Below are 21,080 nucleotides of genomic sequence, written 5' to 3'. Positions count from 1 at the left end.
TATTCTTTAGTACTATTATGAAGGCAACCTGAGAGCCATAAAGCAACAAAAGAACCTAAAAATAAATAGGAAAAGATGGGAAGGAAAAGAAATGGAAATCAACCTGCCTACAGCTACCCATAAAAACAACTTAATATATCATGTCTAAAAACAGCCTTTCTGTTCTATGGCCATCAACCATGCCAGCCAGCAGTTTCTTTCTTTTTCCAGTGCAGGGAGTCCTTGTGGTCTCTCTGGTGCAGAAGTGCAGTAAAGCTCATTTAAAAGCTAATGGATGTTTTTTAATTTGTATTCTAATACATTTAATATTTCCTGAACAGGTAAAACTCACTCTTTTTAGTTGTTTACCGTTTTCATTTTGTTGGCATTTTGCAAAATCAGCTTAAGAGCCACAATTATTTCGATTGGCCATGTGGGTGGATAAAGAATGTACCAGCAGTGGTAGATGCAGAGCCACCCTAGCCTAAAGAAATAGTGTACTGTGATTTGAACAGTCAGTAAAACTCTGACATCTGCAGAAGTCTTGGTTTCTGTATGCTTCAGAGAAATTCTTCCTTGAGTAAGCAAATCCAATCCTGTTCTGCTTGGTCAAGAAATAAGCAAAAAACTGTCTTAATCAGCAAAACTGTAAACTTTGGGGAATGTTTTGTTATTGCAGAAAAATGTTTTACCACTTGTTGGCTGTCAGGCCAGATTTTCAAGAGCCAGATGTCAGTATAAGGACTGCATTAAAAAGAAGTATCTACATCTGAGAGCTCTCTTTTCACTGAATGATTGGATTCAAGAAGCACCAAACACTGAGTAACTCTTCTGGAACACAACTATTTACCTTATAAACTATTGAAAAGTCATATGGCTCCTTGGATTATCTGGCTTGGATTGTAGAGACGGAGCAACATGCTAACCTAGCCCAAAGAGAGTACTTTTAATGTTCAGCTGTAAACATTCTCTTGAATCTCAACTGATAAAAAAGATCAGAGCACATGGCATAGGAAAGCCATGAAGGTCTGATGTCCTCTCATATACTTTTTTAAGTTTTGCTTCATGCTATCAGTTCCTCATGATAATGAAATAGGGAACAGCATTTTCTAAACAATCTCACTGACCACGGAGTCCAAATCTTTTTTGTGGGTTAGAGAATTATTTCCTGCAGGTAAATTTATTTTAGAATCTGCTATCAGATCATTTTTTTCCATGAATGATGTTTTTTCTTATGCCATTGGCAAAAGCTTTAAAATGCAGCAACATAGAGTCATAGAATGTTTTGGGTTGGAAGGAATCTTACCATGAGCAGGGGCACCTCACACTGCACCACATTGCTCAAAGCCCCATCCAGCCTGGCCTTGAACATGTAATAAGTTTTATTGCTGTGAGTCAGATTCTGAGTAAGAAAATAAAACATATATAGAGATTTAAAAAATTATGTTTACATATTTATTGCTGTTGTTATTGTTTTCTTATTCCTGATGTGGAGCTTTGATACGTTTCAGAGGCTTTCATCCCAACTTTACAAAGTATTTAAATGTTAGACTATGAAGAATCAAGGTAACAAATAGAACAGCTTTACTGCTGGTTACACCTATTTGTGTACTGCATTTCAGGGCAAATCCTCGGAATTTTAATTTTGATAATGTGGGCAATGCAATGCTGGCACTATTTGAAGTTCTGTCATTAAAAGGCTGGGTGGAAGTCAGAGATGTTATTATTCATCGTGTTGGGCCGGTAAGGAAACACATCAGACTCTTTGAATTCTGCAACAAATAACTACGGGGTCTTCTTTTTTTTAACTATTAATCTTATTTCTTTCTATTCAGATCCATGGAATCTACATCCATGTTTTTGTATTCCTTGGCTGCATGATTGGACTGACCCTTTTTGTTGGAGTTGTCATCGCTAATTTTAATGAAAACAAGGTATTAAGTGAGGTAGTTTGTTCTGAGTGAGAGGGTTTATTGAGTGTAGAACTGGCTCTGAGAAACCTGAAACTGTATTACAATGTCTACGTTACTGGTAAGCTGCCTTTAGTACTGGCTTACCAATCTTACATTTTGCAAGACTGCAAATATGGTATAGCTTCAGATACACCTGATCCATACTTGCTACAAGATCAAAGCCTGTGGTGACAGCAATCCATCACACACTCTATCAAAGCTGTAGGAGTTTATTTCTAGTGCAGCTGTGCTGCTAGATGGAGATTGGACATAAAGCACTATGTATTTACAGATGCTGCTTAGTTTGATGTAGGTGTACATGTGGTGACAAAAAAAAAGATGTGTTATCCTTGCCTGTGTTGCAATGAAGCAGTCTCTTAAGAACCCTGCCATTGCAGTATTTCAGATCCAAGGTAAAGCTGTGTGGCTTTTTCTTTCAAACTGCAGAGTACATTGTAAAAATAATTGTCCATCACTCAACTAAAAAGGTAGCTAGTGTTCTAGGCAAGTTCACATGGGCTTTTTGGATTACCCAGAAAAGTAGAAAAACCTGCCCTCAAGGGAATTGTTTCAGAGCAGCTCTCATGTCTACATTTGTTAAAAGGTAGAATCCTCTGGATGGGACTGCTGTACTCACGCTTCACAACCTTTAATCTGAGGGGTTTTTCTCAACCTCTTGTGGTGCCTCTGAGGCACCACAAAATTAATAATTTTTGTCCTCTTTCAGTTTAAAGTCACAAAAATAATGAGATATGATATTTTTACCACTCGTGGCTCTGAAGGGAAAGGATGATTACATGCTATGAGGCATGGAGATATGTGATAGCCCGGTGTGCTTGTTCTGGAGCTGGGTCCTGGCTCTGGCCCTGGCCTGAGCCCAGTAGCAAACACAACCATTGAGTTTGTCCATCAGGGAAACCACTTGACTCCTTCCGGAAGGGAGCCGAGCAGCACGTTACTGTGGGCAAGCAAGGCATCATGAAGTGGGGTCAAGCATGTTGTGAGCCAAATAAATAGCCTAAAATCTCTACAGTTTTGAAGGTATTTTTATGTTTGCATAACATCAGTGTAATTTTGATAAGATGAAGTGCAGTCATTCCTGTTAAAATATATCTGCTCTAGAGAACAAGGAGCAATGTATGAATAATTTCTTTTCTTATTCACTTAATTTGGACAGTGAATTAACAAAACTGAAATTTCTGCAGTATGAGAACTCCACTGGATTTTTATAGATGCTTTTGTCACTTTTTGTTCATCTGTGCAATATTACTTTTCCTTCAAATTTTTCCATACACACACACACAAGAAGCTTTATGCTTTTTGTCCTTGCTCACCAGTAACAGTTCCCTGTAAATTACACTGAACAATATATTTCTATAGAATTCACATGATATTTAAAGTATAAATCTTTTATGTCTTCTGGTTCAGTTTCTTCAGTTGTTTCTTAGTAACCAGCAGTGGCATGTAATGTTTGTTTTTCTTTATTTTTCCTTGACTACTTGTTACTTTTGATGTATTTACTATAGTGAAAATAAAATGTTTTCAGATTTGAGTTGAAAATATTAATGTTAATTAAATGGGCAAGAGTTTCAGCCCAATTAATATTTAAGTAGAGTGAAAAAATGTCCAGAAACTAAAAAATATGTAGAGAGACGGCTGGCAACTAGCCCAGAAAGTAGAGAGCAAAACAATCTACAATGTGAGGTTCAGTCATAATTTCTTAAATCTAGTTACTTAACCAATGTATTAGTGTTTCAAGTAGATATTTTCTTTAGAAAATTCATGGCCGACATACAGGTAGAACAATTACAGGAGTTGTTGATGAGGGTCAGAGTTAGGCAATTACTGAACAAATTATTTTACATGAGAACAATTTTCTAAAAAGAAACATTTGTAATCATTTCAGATGTTCCCTAGTTTTTCGTATGAGTTGTTGGTACTGCAAGTGTGGAAACGTTGGACTGGGAAGTACCACAGCAAGTTCTGTGCTCTGTCCTTGGTTGTCCCAGTGACATGGCAATAGCCCAAATTATTCCAACCCCCAACCCCATTTCAGTCCCCAGCTATCACTTGTCACAGCTCCTGAGTGCCAGCAGTTCAAGCAGCAGTGAAGATGTGAACAACTCAGGTATTAGCTGGCACTTTGAGCTGAAGCCCAAATGCAAGTCCAGCTCCTCCAGCCCTAGCCCTGCTCACAGTGCTCTGCTCTGCAGTTCCCTTTTGATGATCCTGCTTGTGGAATTGAGAGTTTCTGAGCAACAAAGCAATTTGGCACCACTAGATTTTACAAAAGTCCACTTTTTTGCCACCTTTGGTCTTGTTTGCAGTGAAGACTCTCCAAGAATATAAAGCAGACACGCTCCTTGGGGTGAATGTGTTGCCTTTTATCTAAGTGTTTCTGAATGGTGCCATTTGGGCCTGGCAGGAGTAGTCAGCATCTTTACATCTTCACTTTGTCCACATTGTGTTGGAAGGCACCTCTTCCCAGGGTACCATCTAGGGACACAGCTCCATAAAGAGATCATGTTCACTAAGAGGGAGAAATCCTGACCTTATCAGTTGCACAGCCAGCCACAGTTCCAGCATCTACACAAGCCAATGCCCAGGTAAGGGCGAAGAACATGCTCGCCCTCACCCAACTCAGTGTGGCTCCTTTCTGACAGGGACAGGAGCCAAGTGTCTGGGAGACAGAATTTTGACATTTACCTTAAAAGGTCTCCTTAGTTTTTGTAACTCTAGAATCCTTCTGTGAGATTTTACAGTTCTCTAAACTGATAAGGAACTCATTTTGAAGGTCATTTTAGATAACATTCAATTCTCTTTGAAGTTTGCTCTGTTATGTGAACATTTATACACATTACCAGCTGCAACCATCCACCCTAAAGTTGTGTCTTCACCTCTCTTTGTGCTTCCTCTGTGGAGAGCTCTTGTAGGTTCATAGCATTCTATTATTTTATTTCAATTACACCCCAAGCAGAAGAGCTGTGGAGACCAGCAGTGGTCTCCTGGAGGGCTCCTTCCCTGAAGAAACTAGTGGCACTAGTAAGTCACGGACTTTCTGCTGCAAAGTCCAGGCAAAATCCACCACTTTGCTTCCTGGCAAATGACATTCAGTCAAATGGAAGACCTCCTGCAGTGTTTCATTGCCCACAATGGGCTGCTGCCACAAAGAACAGCAACTATGCCTGCTGAGTTGAGTCCCAGAAACTCACAGCTAATGCATCCAGAAATCCTCTTGGGTAACAGCTGATACTTCAGACTCCTTTCCCCAAGCAGTGTGTTATTTAAGTGTATGTAACTATATTTCAGGCACCAAAGAGAATGTTGTTTTCATGTTGCAGTGCTGTTAAATGACAAAAGCTTTATATGCTTCTCTTTGTTTATTAAGGGGACAGCTTTACTGACTGTAGATCAGAGACGATGGGAAGATCTGAAAAGCAGACTGAAGATAGCACAACCTCTTCATCTCCCACCTCGTCCGGGTATCAAAGATATTTTGATTTTATTCATGTTGAGCCCTAGTGTTCATAATTCCCCAGGAGTCTGCAATTCAAATTAAAACTGTAATCGTGAGGCCACTAGGAGGTTGTGCATAAGTTAATGTGGAAACAGGCTCCAACTACAGATCTCTCCATAAGGCTATTAAAATCAACCCTAAAAAGGTTGTGCTTCGATGGTTTTAGGATAAGCCTTAATGAAAAATTTATTTTCTAAATGAAAAATATTTGCAGTTGTCTGTAATGATATGAATGGAATGTATTAACCTGACAGCAGTTGAATGATGCACTTGCCCTAAAAGTACCAAAGCTTTCATGCAACACTGGTGTTCAGTATTTGAAATTATATGTTCAGAAGCCCTATTTGATATGGAAAATTGTGGCAGAAAATTAGAAATGTATTTTGAAAATGGGAAAGGATTATTTTGCCTCTAATGAACATGGAAAATATGTCAAGAAATAGGGGGGGATGTTATGTGTTTTTTAACTCTCCTCCTAAAACTCTTTCTTTTTCAGATAACGATGGCTTTAGAGCAAAGATGTATGATATAACTCAGCATCCATTTTTTAAGAGAACTATTGCTGTACTTGTTCTGGCCCAGTCTGTGTTGTTATCAGTTAAGGTAATTGTGTTTCTTTTAAGCACTTCATTACAGTAGTACAGCATGTGTTTGCACATTTCCTAACACAAATTAATGATCAATTGAGCCATTAGTGTGATGAATGGAAGGAAATGGGATTTCTAGATACAGCAGTCTCAGCTGGCATAGATCACTGTAGATTAATTGTAACTTGTGGAGCTCAGTCAATTTCTGCCTTTTTGTAGTCTGGTCCACTATTTATAATTTCTAGTTAAGGTGTAAGTCTGAGAGAGAAGAGTACACCAAAATGACACTCCTTTCTGAGTATATTTTAAAGTGAAATTCATTCATTTACAAAACCCTTAAGAAAAGTTAAGGCAATGAAGAGGCATTTATTCTGTTTAACAGCTCTTCTTCTATTAATGGATTATGCTTACTTTTCAGTGGGATGCTGCAGATCCAGTGACTGTGCCTTTAGCAACAATGTCTGTTGTTTTCACCTTCATTTTTGTCCTTGAGGTAAAGTAATATATTTTTTTTACTTTTTTGAGATTAAGACTTGTATGTATATATTTCATTTTGTTTTTAGGGATGTTTCTCATTCTTCACTAGGGTGTTTATTTCTGAATGCGTACATTCAAGGTTCTCCATTTCACTTGTCTTTAAAAATGTAGTGTAAGAAGAAACTTACAATGTGTTATAGTCATACTTCTCTACACCTTGAGCTTTGTGTCTTTTTGAATATCTTCAAGGCTGAGTATTTAACAGTGTGCTTTGGTGACCCCAATGAACTCTTTTCTTGTAGAACATCTCATATTACATCCCCTCCATACAACAAAAGGTCTGTGTTGCCTCACAGAAGTTCTGCTTCATCCGTTCATGTTTCGCCTCGTGTGTTAATCCCCACTATTCTGTACCTGTAACAAAATCAAACCTCTCTCAGCTTTGTTTTGGTTTAAATATCATACTTCATTTTAATATCTTTTTTATAAGCTACTCTCCAGCTCCAGTATTGTCCCGTATTTTATAAGCTACTCTCTAGTATTGTCCATCTTTAGCTGCACCAGTCTGGCTCCAGTGTGGTAGCAGTTTTCTATCTATGAGAATATTGTTCTTAAAAACTCTGCAATGTGTATTTAGCCTATTTTCATAAGACTGGAATCTAATGGTTCAAACACATTTTGGAAAACATATAATTTTTTAATGTATAAGGATATCCATTTAAGGTTAAAGAAGATGCTTACTCTGTGGTTAGGATAGTACATAATTCTTTATAAGTTTTTGGTTGACTACTTTTCTTGTCAGTCCCCTCTGAATAGCTGATACTGACCACTATCAGAAACAGGATAGAAGACTATGTTTCCCACTGCTCTAATCCAATCTGACAGTTCCTATGTTCCATTGATAGGTTTTGCCAGTAGTGATGAATAAAAAATGAAGTGAATACCTTGTAGCAGCTGTAGCTAGAGTATGTCCATGTTGTTGCTTCTTTTTTCCCTACCCAGGAGAAATCAATATCTCTAGAGAGACTGAGCAAACACAGAAAAGTTTTATTTCTGTCATACACAGGCAGGTTTTAATTTACCTAGTAACTATGTCTTTGGAAATACTTTTTTCTCTTATACTACCAGGGGAAACAAATACACTTCTAAAATTTCAAAGGAACTTTGTCAGAGCCAGGAAAAATTTGTTGACTGTCTCAACAGGCAAGCTATCACACTGTGAGTGCACACAATTTATGGAGAGAGGAAGCAGCTTCCTGCTCAAGATCTTCCTTAATGCAGCATAGTCTGGTCACAGAGTCTGCTTTCTGCATAGCTGATAGCCCTGTGTCCAATCTAACAACTCCTGATTCAGCTTTAAACCTCTACTGCTCACATCATATATATATGGTATAGAAAATAGGAAGAATTTGAAGATCTCACTTTTGTTACCACACTGATCATGACAGAGTAAAGGGAGATGTGATTTTTTATTTCCATGGTGTGGTATTCAGTTCAAGATTATGGACACCTGAAGCTGGGTGTTTAAATTCTATATGTGAGGTGTGTGTTTAAGCTGTTACTGTGATTGAGGGAGATAAATGGTGAGATTCAGTTACCTCCACTAGCCACTCCAGAAGGCCAGGGACATTTTCAGGTCTTAAGTCACCCCTGCCAGACCCATCCATCCCTCTTCAATTCTCTAGGGCATCTCATGTAACTGAAGGCAAGATACCTTAGTAACTCAAATGGTAATTAGAGATTCAGAGACCATATTGTTTACTTTGTAGTCAGGCTTCAGAAAACATTATGAGGCAAAAAGCTAACTGGAAAATCAGCCTTTTACCTTAAGCTAGTGTCCTCTTATGTTTGGTTTTGTTTTCAGAAATGTTAAATGGCAGGGTTGCAAGGTGGGATAGAAAAAAATAACATAATGAATGCCTGACATTTAAAGCCTTTATACAGTAACTCATAACTGTTCTAAGATTTAATACGACTTGTGTGTGAGAAACTCTTAAGTGTTCCCTCTACATACAGCACTCTACTTTGGCATCCATTACCTGATGTGTCTATTACTGTAACTATTAGTATCTATTCTTGAGCTTCTCATCTGCATTCCTGTTACCTAAATTGTAAATGTCAAGCACTTTGGAAGCTGTCTTTTACCAGGTACACTGTCAAATATACTGCCTTTACTGTTGGCTTTTTTATCTTCCATGCTGCTGAGTACAGATGGTGCTGAGTACAGATGGTGCTGAGTACAGAATATTCCTTAAAGCAAGAAATAATTGCAATTTAGGAAAGCTTTTAATAAATTTGAGCTGTAGGTGCTGCAGAACACAATTATATTCCTGAGTTCAGACATTTTTATGTGATTTTAGCTTACTTTCAGACAGTTAGCTAGATAGGATACTGCTACCTTTTTTAGCTACATGTTATTGACATGACTAGTTTAACTTCAAGCTATTTTAACCCCACATTCACCTCAGCAATCTGTACATTAAGCATTCAGTCTGAGGTGGTTAACTGCACTCCTGTCTTTGATACTTGATGGAGGCAGAGAGACAATTCAGAATGCTGTTCATCCCTTGGTCTTGGTCATCTGTCTACCAGTTTTCTTCCACCTAAGGGAAGCTAATATTATCTAGGTAGTCCACATGGGAATATTTAACTGAGGTAATACCTGCCCCTTATTATTTCAAACTATTTCATAAAATGAACCCAATCAAACATTTTGGAGAATGTAAGAGGATCTCATATTCTCATAGGAATAATAATTTCTTCATTACAAGTGACAAATTCTTTTATCCATAGGTTACAATGAAGATTATTGCCATGTCACCTTCTGGCTTCTGGCAAAGCAGGAGAAATCGGTATGACCTCTTGGTGACATCTCTTGGAGTTATATGGGTCATACTTCACTTTGCCCTACTGGTAAGGTACACAAAATGCAATTCCAGTGATAAAAATTATTTTATCTTGAGGCACCAGCAGGGGGATTGCTGCTATATATATACAGATAAATCTTTGAGAGTTTGCTAAGGCTGAAATATGTCTGAAAGAAATTAAGCTTGATGCTAATGATTGTCTTGTACAATCATGTAGGGCAAAAATTGTCTTACTGAGGCAAGTTAGAGTCTGTAAATGTGGTAGGAAACCAGCCTTTAGGAGGGATGTAAGTGACAAAAGGAAGGAGACTGAAGAGAGTGAGAGCACTTGTTAACAGATGTTTCATGAGCATGAAGGAAGAAAGAGGCAAGGTACAGAATACAAACAGGATCAGAGGACTGAAAGAAGACATAGGTTCAGAACTGCTGAACTATACAAACCCTCCCAAACCCAGCAGTGATTCTGTACCACTGGTTTTGGTTAAGGGGCAGTGTTTAATTCAAGAAGACATCAAGGAGAGAGGGGAGGAAATCAGCTCTCACTTCATTTCACACTATTTTTAAAATTTAACTACACTCCTGGTTTCTTTATTTACAGAGGAAGGAGAAGGGATGTGGTTGATACTTGTCATCAGTCACAAGTTGTCAAAGTCAGAACCCTATAATGTCTGCAGGATTTTCTTTTGTCTGCCCCATGTTCTGTTTGAAGAAAAACCTGTTTCATGTGATTAGTCATTTTGCCCTAACATTCACATTTTCTCCCTGCTGCTAAATAGCTTGGAAGACCTGAGGAGTTTCTGTAATCCAACAGCTTCCTAGACAAGTACGCTGGGCCTGATGGACATGGTTAATAGAGGACTGAAGGGTTTTTGGTGATATGTGGGGAGGTTGGGTTTTTGTTCTTTATATTGTCTAATCAGTTATGATTTCTCTTATTTTATATGGGGACTGGCCTACAGTACTAGAAAATCAGTTATCATGATCTGTTCAAGAGATTCCTGGGGGACCATGCTTTAAGTCTTCTGTGTTTGTGTTCCAGAATGCATACACATACATGATGGGGGCATGTGTAATTGTCTTCAGGTTTTTCTCCATTTGTGGGAAGCATGTAAGTATAAATTAGGAACTACAATTACTGCAGTGCTCATGTATAGATTAAAGGACTAGATGCTGTGCATCTCTCGTGCAAATTCTGTAAGGCTCTGTTTTGTAGGCAAAAAAAAAAAAAAAAAAGAAAATTCAAACAGCTAAACAGCAGTCTGCAACTTTACGTGCTGTATTTAAAATGTCAGGATTTGAAGTAGATTGTATAATAGTGCTATGGTTACTGGAAAAGCTGAGGTTTTTTGGAAAAAAAAGTGCAGCTGCAATACCACAGCTTTTAAAAATGCTCTCTCCAACTCTGAACATACACTGTGCTACTTTCAGCCCTTTCCATTTCAGTGAGGTGTGATGGGCATGCTGTTTTTTCATTTTCACTGCGAGACTATTGTAGTGGTGGTTGAATGCATCATCTTATTATGATAGTGCTCTCTTTAAAAAGTTTCTTTTTCCAGAGTGCAGGTCTTTGTTTTTTGTCTCTACAGTGTATGTCTTGTCACAATAAAGGATTTATACTCAATTTAAAAAGAATTTTGGGCCAAGATGTTCTTCTGGAAACACTGGGATGGTGACAAAGCAAGTCACTTCTCAAGTTTACATTTCTTTTGTGTTTGGATTTCCTCTGGTATAATTGAGAGTAGACTGACAGAATAAGCATAAGCAGAGAACAAACACATTTATTTAACAAGTGGTGACACTGCATTCCCTTGCTGTAGAACTTCTTAGACTATCCAAATATTTTCTATGAAGTCTGACATATTAAAGTAAATGTGATGAAAAAACTGCTGGTACTAGGTTGCCAAGTTTAAGAACAGTAAGTCAAAGAGTTTGTTCAGTAAAGATAAAAAGTTTTCATTAAATCAGACTACACAGAGCCTGTTGAGCTTTGGAAGTCAAATGAAAAATCCTTGTTTCTCCTATGCAGCCAGACCAGATGATTTCCTTCAAAGCTTTCTGATTGATTCTAAAGTTTTTTTCAAGGTTTTAACCAAGTCATTTGTACTTTCATGTTACCAGCTGTATCAGTTTCAATAATTTACCCATCCTGCTGCAATTTGCTGACTAAAGGTCAGCTGGAATTTGGCATGATTATAAAGAAAAATAACAACCTCAGTCCCATTAAAGGGAATTTTTTATCATAACCAAAGTATTTTAAAGTGTCAGGACAATCTAGGGCAATAAATTTATCAAGAGTAAAATGTAAAATATACATGCATGGAAAAGTAATATCTATTATCAAGGCACACAGCCTATGAAGTTTTCAAAATTATACTCTCATTTTATGTTCTTTGGCCAACTTCACCGAGTTATAGACTCACAGAGTGGTTTGGGTTGGAAGGCATCCTAAAGATCATCTCATTCCAGCCCCCCTACCATGGGCAGAGACACCTGCTACTACACCAAGTTACTCAAAACCCCATTCAATCTGTCCTTGAACACTTCCAGGAATGGAGCGTCCACCACTTGTTTGGGCAACTTGTTCTAGTCCTCACCACCCTCACAATGAATTTCTTCCCAATACCAAACCTAAACCTCACCTCTTTCAGCTCTTTCAGCTCTTTCTGCTTAAAGTCACTTACTCTTGTTCTGCCACTTCATGCTCTTGTAAAAAGTCCCTCTCCAGCTCTCTTATCACTCACACTTAGGTACTGGAAGGCTTCTGGAAGGTGTCCTTGGTCTTTCACAATCTCCCATAAGAAATTACTGGTTTAAAGAAGCTGTACTGATCTTAAGGAAATCATCTTCTCTATATGTGAAAGTATTCCTTTAGGCAGGCAGCAGTATCTGTGGTTTCTGTCTAACAGTTAGGATCACTTTTAGATAAGCCCAAAGTATTTTACTGCACCACTGTTCATGCAATGCCAATGCTGATACTTCAGGAGAATACTGATCCTAGGATATTATAGTTAAGGTTATGCTGTACCATCAGTGTAATATTCTAGACTGTATTATCCTATATTACTTTTTGAGAAGCAACATCTTGCCCTTGTAAATGAGGAAGATATGCTGATGTCTGTAACAAGTAAAAAGCACACACAGTTCAAATCACATTCATAATGTACCATTTTACTGAGCTCATCCATTAATGAATGTGTCTAAAGGATTTGTTGTCAAAATGGCAAGTACAAGAACTCATGTTTATGTTTTATCTTTGCTTTCCTGAATGCTGTCATGGATTGCTTTTTCTCTGTCTTTCCAGGTAACACTGAAAATGCTTCTCCTGACTGTGGTTGTCAGCATGTACAAGAGTTTCTTCATCATAGTGGGCATGTTCTTACTGCTTCTTTGTTATGCTTTTGCTGGAGTGGTGTTGTTTGGTACAGTGAAATATGGAGAGAACATTAACAGGTACAGGATGGAGTTCCCACCTCGCAGGGATGTTCTTTAAACAGCCTGAAGAAATCGCATTCTGTTAGAGAAGTTTATCCTGTGATAAAAAACAGACAGAACTGCAGGTCTGGCTGAAGAGCTCTAAACAGAATTTCTGATAGGAGACACTGAGCCATATTTCCAGTCCTTGTGCATTGAACAAATGACACCTGATACCACCCAGAGCAGACTGAGAGCTGTTCTTCGTTATGCCAGCTGAAATATGATGCAAGCAGTACTGTACTTGCCCACAAGATGCTGAAACACAGTGTACCTACTGCATCTTACTGGCATCACCCAGGAACAGGATCCATAGAGCAGGCTGATACAGAAAGGAGGCAGTTCTTTGAATTGGCTGTTAGCTGGAGATTTCCTGGTCATCATCAGGCTTTACAAAAGGAAATGGAGACAGGAAATGGGATCTGGCTTTGAGTTTTCTTTAGTTCTCTGATAAAATGAGCTAAAATAATCAGACCTCTTCTGAGCTAGAGTTCAGTTATTGTATCTTAAATCATTAAATAAATAATTCAATGGGCTCATTCAAATACTGTAATTATTTTTAGTTTAAAATAGAAGAACAGTAGAAAATGGAAACATTTTTTTCTTGCCAACATTTTCATTCTGGGAAGTGAAATGATCTCTCACTCTCAATCTTTCTCTCTCTCTTTCTTTAAAACAGACATGCAAATTTTTCATCAGCTGGCAAGGCTATTACTGTACTCTTCAGAATAGTTACTGGAGAAGACTGGAACAAAATCATGCATGACTGCATGGTAATTACAATACTGCCAGAGATAAGTAGACAAGAAATGAGAGATACTCTTCCATCTCAAACTGTTTTCAGTATCTTAACTTGTACAAGGAATGCTGGGCTTGCCTTTATCTCTTCAAGAAAATAATGTTCACTAAACTTCAGAACGTGATGCACAAATTGCAGTTCCAGTCTCATACTCACAGTATAGTATTTCATAGAGCTAGGCCATTAGATGATTTAAAACCAAAAATAAACAGATGGTTTCAAAATCAGAAATGCAGTAAGTCACTTTTTCACTATCTCTGCTGTGACTGGGGCAAGGTGTCTTTTCAGATTTACCTTGTCTTTGATTCCTGCACTTTGGTTTATTCCATGTGAATGATAGTATTGATGACCTCAAAATTCCTCCTTGAATCATGATATTTTGCCCAAGTAAATGCTTGTCTGTGCTTTCCATTGCAAGGAAGATCATTTGCCTCTCCTTTTTAAAATTAATGAGCAGGGAAGAAACATTTTGAAAATCACTGAGCTTCAAAGCTCCAGCTTGTTCCTGTATAATGGCATAATGCACAATGTGCCCTCTGTGTGGTGGTAAGATCTATGCCTCAGTCTTTTTTGTCATAACTCTTTCTTTCCTGATTTCTGTCTTCTAATAGAAGAGAAACAACCTGCCCACAATAATGGCCACATGATTATTCCCTAACTGGGAAGCCTTAAAGAAATAATAGTATTAAACAGATTATTATTATTATTATTATTATTATTATTATTATTATTATTATTATTATTACCATCATCATCATTATCATCATCATCATTATCATTACTACTGTACTTTGTTTTCTTTTGTTTTGAAGGTTCAGCCTCCATTTTGTACACCAGATAACAGCACCTACTGGAAAACAGACTGTGGAAATTATGCTGGTGCTCTTATGTATTTCTGTTCTTTCTATGTCATCATTGCATACATTATGCTAAATTTGCTTGTTGGTAAGTGAAAATAGACATTAATAACAACAAAGTGCATCTTGGCATGTAGTATGTTAGATGTGAGTCTGCTGTGCCGTTCAGGTATGAGGCTACTGTGTACCTTCAATGTTACCTTGCATGCACATAATGATTTTGGCACAGGAATGCTAAATCTCAGGAAGTTTGGGAAGGAAAGCTCTTGGAACAAAGAGATATTTTCTATTTGTAGAGTTGCTCTACAGAACATTGTTTTCTAAGCTTTTATTTCTTCAGTTAACTTTTGTTCAAACATCATTGGAATTCACTTAATTGATCTTAGATGTTGTATTAGGCATCTCACCAGCATTTAAGATACAGGTTTAAGATCCAGCTTTTAAAAAGCATGCTGAATACTGGTGTGTCAAGACAGTACATTATGCATTCAAAATCCTTGTCTTAGCATACAGGCATTTGTTAATGAGGAGTTTGCACAACAGAATTAGATGTTACAATGTAACTACAGGCTTTCTTTAGGGTGTATTTTCTTCTTGTGGTTTTCAGCTATCATTGTTGAGAATTTCTCATTGTTTTACTCAACTGAAGAAGATCAGCTTTTAAGTTATAATGACCTAAGGCATTTTCAAATAATATGGAACATGGTTGATGACAAAAGAGAGGTAAGAAATAATAATTTCTTGATAATAGGAAGAGTTACAGTAAATTTCCAGTTTTTCTTGAAAAGGAATATGAGGGGGGAAAGTGTGACAAAATTCTCTGAGCAGTTACTGTTCAAATTTGAGATGTGAGCATGATCTAATGTTTTTGATGGACCTTCAGATATTAACCTGTATTCTGTGAAGTGCTTATAATAACAGTTTTACAAACAAACACTCCTATTTATAGGATCAATATAATAGCATCTTTCCTCCCAGCTCCCTGAGAGTTCCCTTGGTAATCTACAGATTCATATCCATTTTTGGGTCTGATCTTCAGAAGATCTTTGCTGAGATTTCAGCACTGCAAAATTCTTATGGTGAGGCAATGCAAGTCTGGGCTGGGTGAGATAAAGTGGACTGAAAACTGTCTGCATAGGCAGGGTGGGGGTCAGCAGGACAGGTTCTAGTTGGAGGCCAGGAACTCCTTGTGTGCCCCAGGGGTCAGTACTGTCTCCAGTCCTGTTCAATATCCTCATTAATGACACGGACAGAGTGGCAGAGAGCACCCCCAGCACATTCACTGATGACACCAAGATGGGCAGAGTGGCTGATATGCCACAGAGTCGTGCTGCCATCCAGAGGGACCCTCACAGGCTGGAGAAATGGGCTCAGAAGCCTCATGAAGTTCAGCAAGGAAAACTGCAAAGTCTTGCATGTGGAGAAGAATAAACCAAGGCACAGTACATGCTGAGGCCACCCAGCTGGAGAGTAGCTTGGCAGTAAAAGACCTGGGGGCCCCAGTGGACACCAAGCTGAACACGAACCACCATTGCCCTTGTAGAAAAGAGGGCCAATGGTATCCTGGGCAGCATCAGACAAAGTATTGCCTGCAGGCCAAGGCAGAGAAGCTCCTTTTGCTCTGCTCAGCACTGATGAGGCCACAGCTGGAATCCTGGTTTGGTTCTGGGTTCTTCTGTACACAGAGACACAGACATACTGGCCGGAGTCCAGCAAAAGGACACAAAGGTGATTGGAGCAGTCTCATGAGAGGAAAGGCAGAGAAAACTGGCACCGTTCAGCCTGGAGAAGGCTCAGGGGATCCCATCAATGTGTGTAAATACCTGCAGGGAGGGTGCAAAGAAGACAGAGCCAGACTCAGCTCAGGGCTACCCAGTGACAGGGCTGGAGGCAGCAGGCACAACCTGAAACACAAAAGCTACTTCTCAACATCAGGGAACTGTTTGTCACTGTGATGATGACTGACCATTGGCACAAGTTTTCCTAGGAGTTTGTGGAGTCTCCATCCTTGGAGATATTCAAAAGCCATCTGGACCTGATTCTGGCTTTAGGAGATCCTGATTAAGCAGAGGGGTGAGATAAGGTGAGGTCCAGAGTTTCTGTCCAACCTCAAGCATTCTGTGATTCTGAAACGAGAATAACATCTGGGAGACTGAGCTGTTCAAATGCCCACACAAATTAAATCATCATCTGAAAGATTCATGACATCACTGAGATTTGAATGTGAACAACATTATGGTGAAAGTAGTTGGTTGTCTGTAGTTGGCTCATGGCTGTGCTGGAGAGGGAAGCTGCAGTCTGTATTCATGAGGGTAGAAATCCATGGTGCCCAGCACTGACAGAATCTCTCTGATGCAGAATACCATACAGCAAAAATAGTTCTGATGAGGTTTGTTTAGCAGAACAAAAGATATTTGAAGATTGTGAATACAGCAGTTTCAGAGAGAAGTACACTCAGTCTTAATTTTTTTTAACAGATAGAAGTGGTTGTCACCAAGAGTGCAGGATGTGCTGCCTCTTAGAGCAGATAACCTTTAAGAAGCCAGTAAACTCTCAACATTCTCCTGCTCATTCAGAGATGTACAGAGAAGGGCACAGGTCTACAACAAATTATAGACATGGCTATGAGTGTTTAAACCATAGTTTAATTTCCATTTTACAAAGGCAGCTCTTTGGGAATATGATTCTAATTACAGATGAATGCAAATGGGGAAACTAAATCCCCAAGCAATTTTGAAAAATTCTGGCAAAACGAACGGCATAGATTGTCATTGTATATGAGTCAAATAACCACAAAGACTTCTGTGAATTGGCTGAAGAGCTGCCTGAGTGTGCACATTCTTCAGCAATGAGTTCACAGTGACTTAAATATGCTAGGAGAAATAGTTTTTCTCTCAGTGATCAAGTTGAATGTCTGAGCTGGTAGTTAGATCACAGTAATAATTTACCATCAATTGTGCAATTTAACACAGGGTGTGATCCCTACCTTCCGAGTGAAATTCCTGCTGAGGCTTCTGCGAGGCAGGCTGGAGGTGGATCTCGACAAGGACAAACTGCTGTTCAAGCACATGTGCTACGAAATGGAGCGGCTCCACAATGGTGGTGATGTCACTTTTCATGACGTGCTGAGGTACACTGAGATTTTCTCCACCTTTTTAGATCAGATATAACAGCCTGTGTTTCTTTCCAGGCTATCAGGTAGCCATTAGCCACAGAGGCACTGTGATTTTAAATGTTTTACAAAAGTTATATTTCCCTTTTTTTTCCAACAAAAATATTTGTGATGGCAAACACAGGTCCTAGGGAAACAGCTCCAAGTAATTTTAACATTTTCATCGCAGGAGGTTTGTCACAAACTACAGTTACATGCTCCTCTTGTATCCCAACTAATGAAATGTACCTTCAAGTGAAGCAACATGACAGTGAGCCTGATAGAAATGACATTGAAATGGGAACATTATCCAAGCGTAAACACCTGGGGGGAAAAAACCCCAAACCACCACAAATGCCCTAATTGCTTACAGTTCAGCAGTTCACCTGTACTGAATAGCTGGATGTAGGTGATAAGGTCTTTGTTTTGAGTACAGTAAGTCTCTTCTAGAAGTATCTCAGCAATTTTTTTAGCTTTAAATGTGAATTTACTGTGCACACCTGAATTATGTATTTTCACACTAAGGTCTTACGTATGAGCTTTGATTCTCTACAAAATGCAAAGACACGAGAATTTAAAAATAAATAAATTGCTTTCCTTCCAGCATGCTTTCATATAGGTCTGTTGATATCAGAAAAAGTCTTCAACTGGAAGAGCTGCTTGCCAGGGAGCAACTGGAATATACCATAGAAGAGGAGGTGGCCAAACAGACCATACGAATGTGGCTGAAAAAGTGCTTAAAGCGAATCAGAGCAGTAAGTCAAGCTAAAGCAGTATCTAAATGGTTGCATCAATTGAACTGCTCAACAGTGCTGGAATCTGTGTCCCTGTGCTTCATTTACTTTGGAGTCATGATAATACTTATTTGAAGTATGTAGCAGTTGCTAACTGAGCAAAAAAAAAGTTTGTTACAGCTCTACAAAAATAGAGCTGTTTGTTGCAATTCTACAGTGCTACAAAAATAAGCATCTTTTGAAGGGAAAAACTGTATTCCTGTCCAAACTTCATCTGTCTTTTCAGTACAACAGGAAGGTGCAAATGCAGAGACCAAAGTCAAAGGAATAAAGAAAAAAAAAATTTAATAGATGGAACTTTATAGGCCTAATCCTTCCTCACATAATGTAATTGTATAATTTCCTTGCCTCTGCTGGCAGATGAGAAACCTGTAGATGACTCACCAGATGGAGACTGTATTAAGATAAATCATTTGAGTGAGCCACTACAGTTACTGTGTGTGCAAATGAGCAGAGTGTCTACATGGAAAGCAGGTGTATGGACCAAGTCACAACCTGGTTGCATCGATGACCAATTTTTCAGTTACTATGAGTCTGACTCCAGGTTTTGACACATATATTTTTTGGTTTTATAAAAAATTACTTCTTGTGGTAGGAGATTTTCCATAGTGAACTGTCATCATGGTATCTGTCTTGTGTTTGTAAATTTATACAAATACTTAGCTGGATATTTTGAATATTATGTACATTCCAGCTGAAACCTCAGTGTTCAGTAATACATAGTTTCATTTTGATTTCATCTCTGTGATAATAATGGCAGTAAATTTAATCTCAGCTCTCAGTTCTGCGTTTGTTCAACTCTGTTGTTCGTTTCATTATGATATTGAACTACACTATGTAAAGGTAAATATGCTATTCATTTCACTCTAATAATATGGTTCAGATCATTTCACATTCTATGAACCTTTTATAAACTGAATGTAATTATGGAAGTGAAGATATATTTTTAAATTCTCTTGTTATTCTCTAAGTCTCCCTAGAGGGATCTTGTGAAAACTACCCAGGAAAGTGAAACCCTTCCTAAGTGCTGTTTATTTTAATTTAAAAGAAAATTAGATTGTAACATTCTAATGGTAGTAGGTTTGTTTTTCTGTTTGTACTGTAAGTCTATACTTAGTCCTAAGGTTTTCACTGCTATTTTATTCAGTTTTATTGGCAGACCTCTCCAAAGCCCATGAAAAAAATCAGAATTTTTTTATTGCTTTCATGTAATTCCCTATCAATCTATGTAATTCCCTGTGAATCTCTATCAATTTCCTGGTTTCTTTTTCTTTGCAAGAACTTTTAAATGATAAATTCAAAATGTTGTATGTGTTTAAACTCTAGGTTTAAACCAAAAATTGAGCAACATGCCTTCCTTCTAACGTAGTTCATAAATTTCATCCTCTATTCCCTAAAGGTTATAAATATGCTAGAATTCACTTTATTTAAATAGCAACATCTAATACATTGATCTTTATTGATGCACCTGGAATCCACAGCTGGTGCTCACTGTTCAGTTAAATATTTGGAATACTTTTTTAAAAAAATCAAACATTGTGTGACAGAGCAATGAGAACATTTTCTTCACCACATACTGTATTTGATAGAAACAGCAGCAGTCGTGCAGCATTATCCACAGCCTACGAGAGAGCCAGCAGCAGGAGTTGAGCCGGTTTCTGAATCCTCCCAGCATTGAGACAACACAGCCAAGTGAAGATATGAATGCTCTTAATCAAGATAACAGTGCACAGCCAGAGGTATGTTATCCAGAAAAGTATCAGCTACTCACAGCAAATTCAGAAAACTTCCATGTTTCTTATTTGCTCTCTTTTAAACATTGTTTTAACTGCAAAAAATATTAAAAAATAATACCTTGTTTTGCTTCAGTCTTTGCCATCAGATGCAAAGGCAAATGCTCTGAGGCAGAAATTCCCCAACATATTTAGCTGTCTCGCTATCACCATAAAGGGCAAACTCAGCTGTACGACTCTGTCACTCCCAGCTTTCAGCTCTTGCATGAGCTGTGTGGAGGCTTGGGGAAGTGAAGCTTTCCAGTTCAGGCATTCTGAAGTCGTGTTTACACTGAGAGAGAACACTGGGCATGCTGGGACCTCTGAGCAGGATAGGAAATACAGAAGGTACAATATAAGGCCTGCTTTCCACAATGGTTATAGTAGGCTAATTTCATACCCTTCATTAGGACAAATTACATTGAGAGCACACATGACCTTTTTGCTTTTGTTTGTTAGCAGTAGTTTTCTGAGGTATTTAAGAGGAGAAAGCGTGCTGCCCTAACCAGTGACAATATGTTTGGTTTGTATTCATTGATAAAGCTTGAAACAGAATAGAAAGGTATCTCTTCCTAGGGTTACCTAGGGGAGCCATGACTGAGACTCTTTTTTCTCTGTTCAGACAAGTAGCCAGCAGCAGCTCCTTAGCCCGACACTTTCTGACAGAGGTGGCTATAGACAAGACCCTGGAGATGCTGGGAAACCTCAACGGAAATTTGGACAATGGCGCTTGCCATCGGGTAAGTGAGAAAGGTTTATCAGAAAAGTCCCCACCTGCAAAATTGCTATTGTGCAATAACGAGGCCAAGAAAGGCTTCATGATTCACAATTCTCCCTCCTGGCTGCTTTCATCAGGG

General features: G+C 38.4%; 1 protein-coding gene across 1 annotated transcript in view; it reads left to right on the top strand.

Moving 5' to 3' along the window:
• NALCN (sodium leak channel, non-selective) overlaps nucleotides 1–21,080 on the top strand; it is a 214,350-nt gene that overhangs the window by 189,949 nt on the left and 3,321 nt on the right. The window contains exons 28-42 of the mRNA XM_030234675.2: nucleotides 1,602–1,722; nucleotides 1,815–1,913; nucleotides 5,320–5,413; nucleotides 5,945–6,051; nucleotides 6,454–6,528; nucleotides 9,306–9,425; nucleotides 10,419–10,487; nucleotides 12,681–12,829; nucleotides 13,530–13,623; nucleotides 14,462–14,594; nucleotides 15,114–15,229; nucleotides 17,479–17,636; nucleotides 18,262–18,412; nucleotides 20,041–20,190; nucleotides 20,846–20,963. Coding sequence (XP_030090535.1) covers nucleotides 1,602–1,722; nucleotides 1,815–1,913; nucleotides 5,320–5,413; nucleotides 5,945–6,051; nucleotides 6,454–6,528; nucleotides 9,306–9,425; nucleotides 10,419–10,487; nucleotides 12,681–12,829; nucleotides 13,530–13,623; nucleotides 14,462–14,594; nucleotides 15,114–15,229; nucleotides 17,479–17,636; nucleotides 18,262–18,412; nucleotides 20,041–20,190; nucleotides 20,846–20,963 — 1,754 coding nt within the window. The remainder of the gene's footprint in view (nucleotides 1–1,601; nucleotides 1,723–1,814; nucleotides 1,914–5,319; nucleotides 5,414–5,944; nucleotides 6,052–6,453; nucleotides 6,529–9,305; nucleotides 9,426–10,418; nucleotides 10,488–12,680; nucleotides 12,830–13,529; nucleotides 13,624–14,461; nucleotides 14,595–15,113; nucleotides 15,230–17,478; nucleotides 17,637–18,261; nucleotides 18,413–20,040; nucleotides 20,191–20,845; nucleotides 20,964–21,080) is intronic.

Source organism: Serinus canaria, chromosome 1 (genome assembly GCF_022539315.1).
Source record: "Serinus canaria isolate serCan28SL12 chromosome 1, serCan2020, whole genome shotgun sequence".
Classification (NCBI taxonomy): domain Eukaryota; kingdom Metazoa; phylum Chordata; class Aves; order Passeriformes; family Fringillidae; genus Serinus; species Serinus canaria.
Note: the sequence above shows the minus strand (reverse complement) of the source record. Positions and strands in the feature narration are given on the sequence as shown.